This window comes from Lycorma delicatula, chromosome 1, assembly GCF_047948215.1.
Source record: "Lycorma delicatula isolate Av1 chromosome 1, ASM4794821v1, whole genome shotgun sequence".
In the NCBI taxonomy this organism is placed as follows: Eukaryota; Metazoa; Arthropoda; class Insecta; order Hemiptera; family Fulgoridae; genus Lycorma; species Lycorma delicatula.
Window position 1 is genome coordinate 266,887,954 of NC_134455.1, and position 14,359 is coordinate 266,902,312.

Genomic DNA, 14,359 nt, shown 5'->3' on the forward strand with positions numbered 1-14,359 from the left:
AATTACCAGCATCTTACCAGCAAATTTCTGCTGTAATTTGCGGGTAAGATGGATTTTCATTTTTTAATAATTTATTTTATATATCACAGAAAACTACATTTGAAAAATTAATATTATATTTTCTATTCAGAGAAAGATAATATTATCAATAAATATTTTTCAAATAAGTTATTAATTTAGTAGTTAAATGTTATTTAACAATTAAATTAATCATTTACATTAAAATTAGCTTTTAAGTTTTTTTTAATAATGGATGTTTATGTAAAAAGGTAGGCATTTAAAATATTTTACTTGCCTTATTAATTAATTGAGCAACTCCTATGACTTCTTTTTGACCATTTGCTATTGGCATACATAATATGCAACGAGTAATGAATCCATCTACTTCTTGAACTTCTTGATTCATCCATGATGATACATCTCCAATATTCAGGATCTGCAGTAAAAATTTAGCTTTAAAGTTTATAATTCTTATTTCCTGGGTACATAGTTGTAGTTGTATAGCTATACAATATACTTTATAATCGGGAAAGTATATCAATAGGGTAAAATTTTGCATTTTGGGGTTTTTGCAGATTTTGATCTTTCATGACACTGAGCAATAAATACAATTTTAGAATTGAAAAGTTTTGAATGATGCATATATGTACATATTATGCATTTTGCCTTTTTTTTGGTTGATTTGGCACATTTCTAAGTCCAAATTAGATGGACTTATTTAGATGAAATTTGACATAATGATTTCTATAATTGAACATTGATGCAATTTAATTTTGGTTACAATTGATCTAGGGTGCAGGGAAATATGGACTTAGTGGTTCCCATATCTCAACATTTTACCAAAAGGGTAGATAAATATTTTCATATAACTTTATGCCAGTTAGGTAAGATACTTTCTGATGTTTGGTTTTATTCAAGCCCCTTGAAAGATTGCGGCAGGGGGGGGGGAGCAAAAAACCCTTTTTTATTTTTCTTATTTGTAGACTCTTTTTCTTATTTCTAGAGATGATTACATTATATTAGTATGTCACTTTGATTATATATTTGGGAGATTTCATTCAAGAGTGGGGGACAACAAGACAAATATTTTTTAGTTGGGTATCATTTTGCTTGACATTTTCAGAATGGATTAACTGATTTCTATGAAATTTTATGAGATGACTACTGAATATGTATCATTTATGGCATTTAGTTTTGGTTACAATTGATTTCAGTAAATACATACATTAAAGTATGTATTTACTTACATACTTTAATGTTCTTCCTAAGTAGTTTCCTGGGCAAACCGGGAAAAGTTTGTAACTCTTAGCCAGCTTTTTTTATTATTACATCTTTCTGCGAAAATTTAATAAAACTGATTCTGTCAGTAACACCTTTATGACTGAGTTTTATTACATTCTGTTCATTTTGATCCAATGAAATAAGATAGAAGTTCTTTTCAATATTTTCTAGAGCAAAGAAAAACTGATTCATATGAAATAATGGAAGTCTTCAGATATCTTGTGCAACTTAGCCAAATCTGGAATAGTAGACAGCTACTTATCTTATTCATGTAATAAATATTCTTGTAACATATAGCATACCTGGATTTTTAATTAGAATCTAATGATAGTGTATGTAAGGAGAGATTATCAAGGAGTGGAGAGCAATAAAATGTAAGCGATCTGACTTGGTCTCCAACTGTCAATCACTTACACAGAAAGGCAACTGTCATTTTTTTGTACTTCCTCCATTCTCACAGTAATCTAAATAAAATATTTTTTGCAAGTGCCTCAAAGCTGTAGAGATAGATGAGCTGCTAATAGAAGTCTAAGTGTTTCAATGAATAAGGATTACAGGAGATGAAATTATGTAGTGTGATCTAGAATATTGGAATATGGTAATTGGGACGGTCTATTACACTTTGGTCCCTCTGATGCATCCAAAGTTGCTGTAGCTTTACGAATGGATATTCAGTGCTATTTGAGCTAGTTGGTTGGGAGAGTACCTTCCACTAGTGTCGAGTCTTACTGAGTGTTATACTGTGGCTACAGCTTAGTGTCGCTTATTTAGACTTGTCTTTGTCCCTTTGGTCACAAAGTTTTAAAGTGCATTTATACGATGTGCATCGCGGTGAAGAGGTGGCAATGATTCCTGGTAGTAAGTCCCTGTGACAAGCAAGGAGATCACCCCCTGTTAGTCCTGCTTGCATTCTTTTCACAATGAGGGCCGTAATCGGTGTTGCGTGTTTTATGAACTGACCCAGTAGCGGCCAAGAAGTGTAAAGAACAACAGGAGAATAAAGAAGCTCTCCGGCTGCCAGTAGCTTGCTGCGGGTAGTTGTCACACTTGTAGACTTGCCCAGAGTTCTTTGTAGAAGGAAGTTAGTGAGCAATGTCTGTTAGTCAGGCTAGGGTATCTCTGGCTATGATAGATGAGGTAGAAGTTAGGAAATCCAGGTGGAAGAGAAGGTGGTGGGGAGTTTTCCATCTACCTCCTCGACTTCAGAAGGTGAGGGCTCGGAGATGAATGTAGGGACATCCACCCGAGCAGGAAAAGTTGACCCGATGGTCGAGGATCTCAAAAAGGTTCAGGGCAGACCAAGCAGTTTTGCTTATGTAAGGAATATCACATAGTTTAGATAATCTTAACTTTGTAGAATGCCTCTACAGCATCAGTGCAGGGGCAAGGAGTACATTTCTCTCAGGGCAGAAGGATCTGAAAGTTAGGCCTCCAAGCCTGCAGAGGTCAAAGTGGTTCAGGCACCTGTTACGGCTCCAGCGCAACTGAAGTGCTATGATGAAGTTGTGTAATACAAGCAGAAGTTAGCCAAGGGAAAAAGCAACCAGAGGTGATCTTCGTAAACAAGGCTGGGGGCTCTACTAAGACTAGCAGACAATTCAAGGAAGACTTTCAAGTTGTTCTTCATGGCAACAGGAAGAACCTCAAGATTAGGGAAATTAAAGAGTCCAGCTAAGAGTGGTTATGAACAATAAGTGAGATTGCCTCAAGGAGTCTCCTGCAGTGAAACAATTGGAGGTGAAAGTCGATCTCAAGCGGAAACGTAGACTCCGGGTCATTATCTATGGCATTGACTGACGGCTATCTGACGACAAATGAGAACACCGAATTGGATGGGGTCTCATTTAAGCAAGAGTGTACTACTCTTCAAGTGTCTACTCTTTAAGATTGGTAAGCGTGATGCCCAGCGGTATCACAGAATTTTTGAACTAGGCACTGGTCTCTTTAAAGAGTTTGTGTCAGAAGGTAGGTTGTACGTCAATCTCACATCTTGTCGTGCCAAGGAATTTGTTGACGGGCAAAGATGTTTCAAGTTTTGTCGTTTTGGCCTCAGGACCAAGTTTTGTAAGTACGCGTCGGTCTGAGCGCATTGCGGCGAGGAGGGTCACAAGCGTGAGAACTGCCAGCAAAAAGATGAGGCTCCTTCCTGCGTTAACTGTCAAGGTTACGCAAAGAATGTAAGCACTCAGTCAACAGTAAGGTCTGTGGCTGTTATTTTTGTGTGGTAGAATTGTATTTCAATCCCCCAGATGGTTAGGTATGTTTAATTGCGTGCTCGATGAAATGTGGTTAATGGAGTCTCGGAGTTGTTTTCTGCGGCATCCGTCTGTTAGTAACGGTGATCCGTCAGGTTATGCGGTTGGTACAAATTCTTCGCTGGTCAGGCAGTTGGCCCGCCAGTCTGTGCAGAAAGTTATTAAATAGCTTAGGTGTAGCTGCGAAGGCCAAATCGCTTGTTTAGTGCAGTGAAGTTATTAATTATTCCAGGAATTTGTTGAGCTTTCCTCTCTGTTTGCAGGGGCGCTTTCTGTTTGGGATGACAGATTGACCCAGACTTTAATACACAGGCCTCGGTCTGGATGAGCTACAATGAGGTAACCTGGCAGAAAATTTCTTTTCTACAGTTTATAAACTGCTGGTCATTTATTCTATAAAGCACAAGTAGCTGGCTTTTTTTGCCTCGTGATTTGCTGTAGTGATTTGCTGAGCGAGTTAATCTTAGAATAGTACCTTTGGTGGCTAGGGAGCCGTATGGGCAAATGATGGGCCGGAGTTAGGCGCTTTTGGCATCGAGCCCTGATTAGATTAATTTAATGTTTCAATGGAGTTCGTAATCGGTAGTTTAGTTTCACGCTCCCGAGGACGATTTAAGGGAAGCGGGAAGGGTCTATACTTCCCATGTTAAATTAAGGAAATTTAGGTACATTTTTATCAAAAACCATTAAAGCTGTGATGCTGAAATTTTGCGAAGCCTTTATATGTACAATTATGAGCAACTGGTAGTAAAATTAATAAAATGTATTGCAAATTTCTGTTCCTGGAATTTTTTTGGTAGTACTTAAACAAATTTAATTTTTCAATTTTTTTCAATATAAAACCTACTGTACCAATTCCACAAATATAATTTTATTACCACGGCTGGAGAAGACAGTAATTAATGAGCCCTAAATATTGCAGCTCTCTGTCTATAATAGTTTAGGAGAAAAGTACATTTGCCTAAAATAATTTATTTTTCGGAAATTGAGTAATTAAGTTCACAAAATACATTTTAATAGTAACTTACATTTTTAAAACATCCCTGCACCATATGCTAGCTCTTCTACTGCTTCATACTCATCTTCTATTGCTTTTCTTTCCAACTTCTTGCTGTCCTGCTACTTTGATCAGCTTTACCTGCTTTTCTCAAATGCACTCGGTCAATTTCTTGTAACACAAGAACTGACTTTCTACACAATTTGAGGCCTAATCTTTTGTAAATGTCTAATTTAGAACTGAAATCATCATTGAAAGAGAGCACTGAATCATACATACCTAATTTTAGAAAATTCAGTCTCACAAAAACATTTTTTTTGTATTTTTGACCACACCACTATTAAAAAAATTTCATTCGTATTTTCTGTATGTCCATATAAGCATTTTTTCAAAAATGCAGGGTCTTATTTAGTACTGATTATTATTTAGAGCTTCCTGAATGGCTAGTTTCATAGATTCTTGAGCACAATTTTGTACTGTCTCAGCTAATATCTTATTATGTTTCAAATTTTTGAAGGGTAAGACAAGGTCCATAAGAGCGCAAAAACCATTGGCCGCACCCAAACCTTTACCATTAGAACTAAGTAAACAAACAATTTTAATTTTTATATCACACTTTTTGTTACATAAAGTAGAATTGTAAAATTCAATAGATTAGAAACAAATATTACACTTCGATTCAGTTTTCACTGCCAATCCTTGCTTACCTTCATCCAAAGTACATAACTCAATACAATCTTCATTACAGCAAAACTTACATTTAACAAGTTTTTGTTTCATGTTACTAAGTAAACTTACATAAAATATGCAATTTCCGTACCTGAGATTTCAGTTTCATAATTGCTAAAAGAAAGTTTTTTAGAGGAACTGCTGACTTTTTCTGGTGAACTGGATTTTGCCGGCGTGGCTAAGTTAGCAGGTGTGTTTGTAGGCATAGAAACAGAATTTGTATGTTTATTACCACGAAACTTTCTTTTTATTTGATATGATACTTTTGCCCTAGGAATTTTGTCAGAACAATCACTGAACAAATTACAAATCTAACCAAAAGACATTCACGAAGCAAAATCGGCACTCATGTAAACTTACTTTTAGAAATTAAATTTTACAAATGAAAGTAACACAACCTACGGGCCTTTTTTTAACCTCCGGGACCACCGTTAGGTATTGCTTGAGAGGATGAGATGAATGACAATTTTTGTAGCGTGTGAAAATGCCATGCTTGACTGATTCAAACTAGGATCTCCGGATGATGGGCCAAGACGCTACCACTCGCGCCACGGAGGCCGGCAATCTACAGGCCTGATAACCTATAAAAACAGAGCTGCGTTCTAATAAACGAACAATGAGATAGGTTCTTGTATACAAAGTAACCCAAAAAATAATTTATTTACGCAAAAATTACTTCACGAAAATCAGTCAAATTTTTGTGCACCAGTAATTCACAAAAAAAGATTGTAATAATATTAACTTATAACATATAATCAAAATAATTATGTGATATTACTCAGAAATAAACTGGAAATCATGGCGGGAAAATAAAAAAATCGAATTTTTCAACTTTTGCCCTGTCATGCTTCCTTGTAATTAATAAGGTCAAGTTGAATTGATGTGCATTTATTAAGGGCAAATTAAAGAATTACCGTTGTTGTGATCAACAAATTAGATGACATGACTTGACCTAAGATCGAGCTGCGTATTGGGTAGTGACGGTATTGACCTAGCTCCCGTAAAGCGGACCAGACCAGGGAAAGTTAAACCTTTTAGCGGGCCTTTTAGTTGGAGCTGACGTGGAATATTAGAGGTTATTCTCAGGTCTCGAACCGACCAGACTAGGGATCCGTTAAAGACTATTAAGTTCATTAATTAAAGTCAAGTTTCTGCACACCAATTAAATTAAGACTAGGTCCAAAATCATTGTAGTGAATAACAATTAAGCGCCATGTTTTGTAGTGAATTATACTCGTATAAAAGTTAAGGCATTTACGTTCATAAGTTGAATACTAGAATAGGCACGGCGTCATCGCGCTCCGCGGTTTTTCGGTTAGCTAGTTCCGATGGTTACGAAGTAGGACATGAGGATATCCGAGACATGCTTTCAGCGAAGGCAAAGACTGAGCGTTAATTACTGACGTAAATATCTTCCAAGTCATTTACATTAGTGGTATCCCACTGAGGCTGGCTATGACTGTGAATTCTGATCAGTTAGAGGGCAATAAGACGACCTTCGGTAATGCCAATTATGGTTATGAATGGAGGGGGTGTTGTGGCAACCATAATGCCATGAGGTGGGTTGTCTTTTCCCTCGGAAGAGAATTGGGATGGGAGGGTCTAGTAAAGCAAAATTACACAACAGTTAGTTAAATTTCATTTTCAACAAAGAACCTTCAAGAATTCTGACTAAAAAAATAATGGAGCAAGTGGTTTCAGAACAATATGGATTCAGGAAGAGGGCGTGATTGAAGTAATAAGATCTATTGGTGGACTAATATAAAAAAAAGTAATGGAATAAGTGTGTGTTTTGAAAATATGGAAAACATATGCAACCATTTCAAATGGAGTAAAATGTAAATATTAAGAACCAAAGAATAGGTTGGATAGGTAGAAGAATAATTAAAAATTTATTCTTAGAATACGAAAATGAAGAATTCTCACTGTGTGATTTGAGTGAGAAAAAGGAATAAGGCAAAGGTGATGCCTCATCATAAACCATCTAAGTGTGGTAAAAAATGATGCATTTTTACTATAAATCAAATGGAAATCATCTTAAGACGAAGAAGGATGTAGTGTTGGAGAAGGGGAATAAATTTTATTAAATTGAGCTGATGTGGGCCTTTTTTAGCAAATGAAATGCAGGATATTAGTAGATTCAAAATTAAATGACACTATGACAAAGAATGTGGCATGATATTGAATGTTAGAAATATAGAAGTAACAAGGGCAGAAGGCAATGTGCAAATTACTATCTATACAAAATAAAGAAGAATTCAACAAATAAAGTAGTACAGCTGCTTAGATGCCATATTAACAGTATATTAAAAAAGTGAAAATCAAAGTGGAAACAAGAATAATAATGAAAAGGAAGGATTTAACAGAAATAAACAATTATCACTTATAAGATGGTCTTGAAGAAATTTGTGAGGTGTAAATTTTTGTGAAGTGTTACGTTTCGGGTGTAATTTTATACAGATATGAATCATGGATATTAAGAAAAAGGGAAGCTGGAGGAGGTGTTTAAAATGTGGTCAAGAAAAAGAAAAAGATTAAATGAATAGAGAAGAAATAAATAAAGAAATAGTGAGGAGACTGAATGAAAATAGGAGCTTGATCAGAATAATCCAGAATAGAACTAATTAATTAATTTAGCTAATAGCTAAAACTTACTGGCTGGGACAAATCATGAGAAAGGAGAATTAAATAAAACTACTTGAGGATTGAAGTTAGAAGGATCAGCAGTAAGTCAAAAATGTTCAGAATTATAGGTGGTCTAATAGGAAATAGGATCTCTCAGGATCACAAAAGTTTAAATAAAAATGTAAGAGAATGGAGACTAACATCATGCTAGGAACCTGCCACAAGACAGAAAACCACATGATGGTTTATAATATGTGTAGCACTTTATAAATGCAGAAAATGAATTAAGGATCCTAGTTTACTAAAACTGAAGTTTTTTTATGTCTAAAGATTATAATGTTCATCTTTGTTTTATTCTAGACTTAAATTAATTCATTATGATTTGTCAGCAGGTAGTTTATAACATGTTAATATCTAATAAATTAAGTACGTAAGTATTTTTATAGTTCTTAATGTAGGCATAATTATATTTAAAAGAATTCAGTTTATTGAGATATGACTTACCTGACCAGTGTGAGCCACATATTTTGCTATTTGAGCAAGTCTGGAATTTTGCAGATCATTGGCAGAAGGTCTGAATACTTCAGCAGATTGTGATTTTGCTCTAAGTTCAAATACTGTAGTGAATATTACAGCCTGTAATTTAGTTTACAAATTTAATTTATTACACTTGCTAACTTTTTTTAGGCTTTAATTTATTGTATAAAAACTTTTGAAATTCTTACACTATATTATGATACATACTTTATGTAAATAAGCATTCTTTTCTCCAACAACATCATACAATGTACTTTGAAATAAATAGTATTCTATCTGCATCAAAATACAAATTTAAAAATTGTCGCTACAGTAATTTTGTTAAAATTAATGTGTTACTTGAAAATTTTATGAAACAAACATTAATGTAACCATTAATTACATTATACAATATATTAATTTATAAAGGTATTAATAAATTTTTTTATATGATTCGAAAGTAGGCAGTATTATCACCATAGGCAAGTAGGCAAGTATTTGCACCATTATCTTGTACTTACAGAATTCCTTAATGAAAAAATCTGATGTGGACACTACATAACTCCTTGACCGCCTATTAAATTACATATATTTTTTTATTACATATTTAAATTTTTTTTTGTTATTATTGAGTAATTATTTATTGTAAAAAAATTACAATCAGAGGTTATAATAAATTAATGCATTTAGATTAAAAAAAAAGTTAAAATTAAAGGAAATGAAGTCGCCGCATTCGAACCGATGTGCCTTTCCCTTTTAAGATCCAAGTAGGCTATTTCATAATTAAAATTGTATTGGACTATAACTCTGGAACCACTGAAAATAAATAGTATTTATATCGTTGAAAAGCTCTTAATGAGGGCTTATTACTGCAGTTAAGAAAAAGTCCAAAATCCAAATTATTTTTATTTTTGGTTTTTTTGAAAACTTTTGGTACAGTCGATTCCAATTAAAAGGGGAGGTGCAAAACTAGATGTTACAACAGTCCTAAATTCAAAATTTCGACATTCTACGGCTAATCGTTTTTGAGTTATGCGAGATACATACGTTCGTAGAGACATCACGCCGAAACTAGTCAAAATGGATATTTCCAATGAAATCTGTAAACCGAAATTTTTTGCCATTACAATACTTCCTTGTAATTAATCATCTATAGCATTAAACAAATTTTTTTGATTTGTACTTTGACAGTAAAAAATTACTTCGACGAATGAATTTGGTTTTCAACCCAGCAGAAAAGAGGGATATTTTTCTGCATAGAATTATTAAATGTAGATTCAGGCATTCAGAAATTACGTGGCCTGAATTCGAAATAAAGACACGTAACTGATGTTTTTTTTTGGTAATTTTCAAATAATTAAACCTTTCCTAATTGTAAAGAGTTCAGTCAGAGGATGTTACTTCTATTGGTGATTAAGTTATAATGTTAATACATTTTTAATCTTGATGATCATTTTTTCTATAACCTCAACATTGATATTTCCTATCTGCAACATTATTCACAATGTATTTAGGGAAAAATTGTACTGACTGAAAATATAATAATTGAGTTAATGCACACTTTCATCAGTTATAGTCATTATATGGTTAACACATCTTTTTAAAATTTATTGTTAATTTTGGTAAACATGAAAAGATAAAAATAGGACAAATGCTACTCAGGTTATAAAACAAAAAAAACATTATAACTCTTCAGTTTCAGAGTAAATGTGAAGCAGAAGATAAGACTGAGAAAAAGTGTCCAGTAATAAATAGATTGCCAATATTGTAAATATTATCAGCTATCGTTAGTAATATTTGGAAATTATGTTATAAAGTAGGATGGGATATTGACTAGATTTAAGGAATGTAAGTATAAGACAAAAATAACTGATGAATAATAATAATTCAACCTTTTTAGTAATAAGATATCCCTGATCGGAATCTAATAAGTATACCAAAATTGCTTATGTTCTTTCAAAAGAAATTTTTAAAAATGTGTTTAATTCTGTTATAAATATTAGTAATATTTTAAAGTTTTATTACTGAAGAAAAAAATCTTTTTCCATAATATGTAGTCATCATAATCAGTTGAGTTGATAACAAGCAGAAGTATGTTGATTCTAATTTTGGCAGACTATAATAATAGAAGGACTTAATAGTTGATTACAGGATTATTTTATAATTGTGACAACTACTGGTGTTAATAAAGAACTGACATGATATGTAGTTTGTAATCTTAAAATTCATTTGCAGCAGTTCTTCAAAGCGTTCAATCCTCAACCAGTAAAGAACTAACAGACAAAATCTAATGGTAAAAATGAATAACCGTGACTTATGTTGGGTTATAAATTTCCAGGATTAGTAAGAAATTATAATGAATATTTGGGAAATATGGAGATGAATTACCAAATTCTTATTTTTATTGAAAAATAAAAATTTCTGAAAGGTACACTACCTGTAGAGAAGAGCTCCAGCTATTTTACAATCATTCCTATCATTATTTCTAGCTTACTAACTACTTTGCCAATCATCTATTTTCTTTTCATGCTAGGCTTATAGATTGGTTTTAGATAGATCCTTTGGTCTTTTTTTATTTAGGTTAAACATTTACAACTGAAAATGAATTGACATTAAATATTTCTGGGAAATTTTATTAAATGTTTGTAAATTATTTTAAAACAATGTAAAGGGTTATTATAACATTACCAATTTACTTTATTAATTGTGGAAGAATTGGCAAGGAAATAATTTCCATAAAAAAATGAAAATCAGTTACCAGCCAGTGGACAAAGCCAATGAGTTAGTGGTGGTGATAATGTAACTAACGATTTGATGGGAAACAGAGAAACTACAGTACAATGTCTGTAATTCTGTTATAAGAGTTAATGGCAAAAAAAAAAAATCAACATATTTTGTTATGTATAACAAAATAATACTAGTACTTCTTTATTAGTTGTGGCATATTTGTTTTGAATAAAGATACTTTTTTTATTTAAATATATTTCTTTATTATTTAAAAGAATTAGTTTGTATTTTCTATAAATATTAATCAGCAATAATTGAACAGTTTACCATAGTAAACTGTTATTTGTTTTCACAGGAAAAAAATATTCAGTTTTCTAAGTATGGTAGTGAGAAAAAAATGTATGACTTTGTTTATTAGAAATAAATCTGCAAAACAAAGAACAAGTTTATGTTATATTTCTTTTATATATTCACACTTTTGCAGTATGAATACGCCAAGAAAAAAATTCCATCTCTACACAAAGCTTGAATGACGTACTCTTTTTTTTGTGGTCAGTTCATATTTATTTTTATATGTTATGTGTTTTAAATATGTCAAATTAATGTCTATTTACCTAAAAACCCTTATTAAATATTACTTTACTGATTATAATGCTTGCTTACCTTATCTTCTCCATGTAGTGCAAATATATCTTCAATATTTACATTATTGCTCTGAAAAAATTAAAAAACAAAATTGAAAACTTTTAAGATTATTTTAAATTTATATATATAATTATGCATAAAATATACAGTTTATATTAATGTAATAACTTTGTTTTATTGAAATTTTTCAGAAGAATAATTGCACATACTTACTTCTCTACGACAAAGGGGTTTTCTTTCTTGCAATATTCTTCCTGGACGTTCCAATATTCTTTCCATATGACTCTGTTAAAACATATAAAATAAATAAGTGTTACATCAAACAGATTGAATAAATTGAAGATTTTATAATTAAACTGATAGAATTACTTTTTACAGAGATTATCCTAAAATTTAAATATGTTAAAAAGTAGTAATTTATAATCAAGATACTTCTCAGAAAAGAAAAAAAAATTACTCTTGAGAACTCTTAGTAAATTCTAAATTCTTAGAAAATTTCTTGAACACTTTAGAAATGTTTTTAATCCATCACTTGATCATAATTATCCTTGAACCTAGATAATACAATAGAACGCTAATCCATTGATAAAAAGTATGCATCTTTTGCCAGATCACAGTGCAGCAAAATCACCAGTCATAGCACAGAACATTGAACCCAGTAAAACTTCTTATGGTAATTTAAAAATATAACTACGTACATATTAATGGAAAAATCAACAACCTTAACTATTGTTGTCAGACAAAGATTTATTTATTGTATAATAAGGGCTTTTCTCTGAAAAAATTTCAACAGATGCTTTTTGATATTGTTGATGGAATCAATTTTTATAACACTTAGAGGAAGATTATTATAACATTTTACACCACCATAAGGCAGTTTTTAAAAAGCAGCAGTTCTGAGCAGTGGAAACAAAAATTCATCTCTGTGGTGGGAATTGTAATTGTGACTTTTTATAAAAATTTGGATGAATGATTCATATAGTTATATAAATAAATAATATAATATAATATAATATAATATAATATAGTTATATAAATAAATATTAGGAAATGCTAATATATTTAAATGTCTAAAGCTGGACTTTTTTCTGAATGCACATGGTCCTAGAAAAAATTAGTCCAAGAATCAACAGATTATGGATATAATCTAGCATTAATAAGGAGCTAATACTCAAACATTTAATTTATAAAACACAATTTACTGGCAATCCAGAGAGATTAAACCAGTAACCCTATAATGTTTGAGTTTCTAAATCAGAAAAAAATGATTCATGCAATCAAAAGCTTTGGTGAGATCACAAAATGCACTTTTGGCTTTTCAAGACCTGTCCAAGACACCAACAACACAATATATAAATTCATTAATTACTCTAATGAAGTGATTCTCAACCTTTTTAGCTCCATGGCCAAGAAAAAGTAAAAAAAAATTATCATGAATATTTTGTGACCCTCTAACCACAACCCAATGAATTCTAGTTAAAATTATTTTGCTGCATTGGTAGAGATGGGTATGAACATGCAGTATGAAATGTTCAAACATGAGCAGTTTACATGTTCCAACTTGATGTGATGTGCTCCTTGTAATTTGGTCTGCTTGCATAATACTCACTGTGAGATCGTCATGTTCGAACACACATATTACTTTGAACATGTCCTCTCAGCAGTATAAAAGACGCATAAGGGATTGGAAATGTCAGTATAGATTCCAATGCTAAGCGTGTCCCTAGTGCTTTTATTTAAGTTTGTAGAGTGTAGTTTCAATGAAAATAATAATAATTGAGGTTTTGGTTTTTTAGTGTGCGATCAAATTGTGTATCTGTGTTTTTTTCAAACAGATTCTTATGCAAAATTGATAAATTTGTGAAAAACGAAGTGAGAAATCTACATCCAATGAATCGTTTGTTAAAAAGACAAGATTGTATAATGATTGTTATTTAAATTATGGTCTTACCTCACTGGATGGAGAGCCACAATACGTTGTTTTCTTTCTAACTCTCTTCCATGAAAACATGAAGACATCAAAATTGATTCGACACTTGGAAACTAAATATAAAGATCACAAAAGCAAACCCTCAGAATTTTTTGAAAGAAAATTACTTTGAGAAATCAACAAGCTTCTATTTGTAAATCAAGCCTTAGCCATAAAAGTACACTTGAAGCATCTTATCATGTAGCATTATGAGTAGCTATGATGTCTGAACACCATACAATCGCAGAAAACCTCATACTGCCTGCAGCAATTAATATGGTTAATGTTTTAATAGGCATGGAAGAAGCAAAAAAAAAAATTAAAAAAAATCTACTTTCTTTCAACAATTATCAGTGTGAATCAATGACATAGCTGCCGATGTTCGCTATTAGATAATTCAGAAAGTGAGTTCAAGTGAATATTTTAGTATTCAGTTGGATGAACCAACAGATGTGGCAAACATTTCTCAGTTTTTATGTTTTGTGTGGTATTAATGCGATAGGGACAGATCAACCAAGGAAAATATATTGTTTTGCAAATCAATATCTGATCATGCAACAGGACAATGTCTTTTTGATATTTTTTATGAAGCTACTAATAACAATAACATAGATT

General features: G+C 32.0%; 1 protein-coding gene across 1 annotated transcript in view; it reads right to left on the reverse strand.

Moving 5' to 3' along the window:
- Positions 1–14,359, reverse strand: part of Pde6 (phosphodiesterase 6) — a 215,056-nt gene that overhangs the window by 50,842 nt on the left and 149,855 nt on the right. Inside the window, exons 8-11 of the mRNA XM_075354878.1 lie at positions 11,989–12,060; positions 11,794–11,844; positions 8,392–8,523; positions 296–436 (exon numbers count right to left, since the gene is read on the reverse strand). Of these exons, the coding sequence (XP_075210993.1) occupies positions 296–436; positions 8,392–8,523; positions 11,794–11,844; positions 11,989–12,060 (396 nt within the window). The remainder of the gene's footprint in view (positions 1–295; positions 437–8,391; positions 8,524–11,793; positions 11,845–11,988; positions 12,061–14,359) is intronic.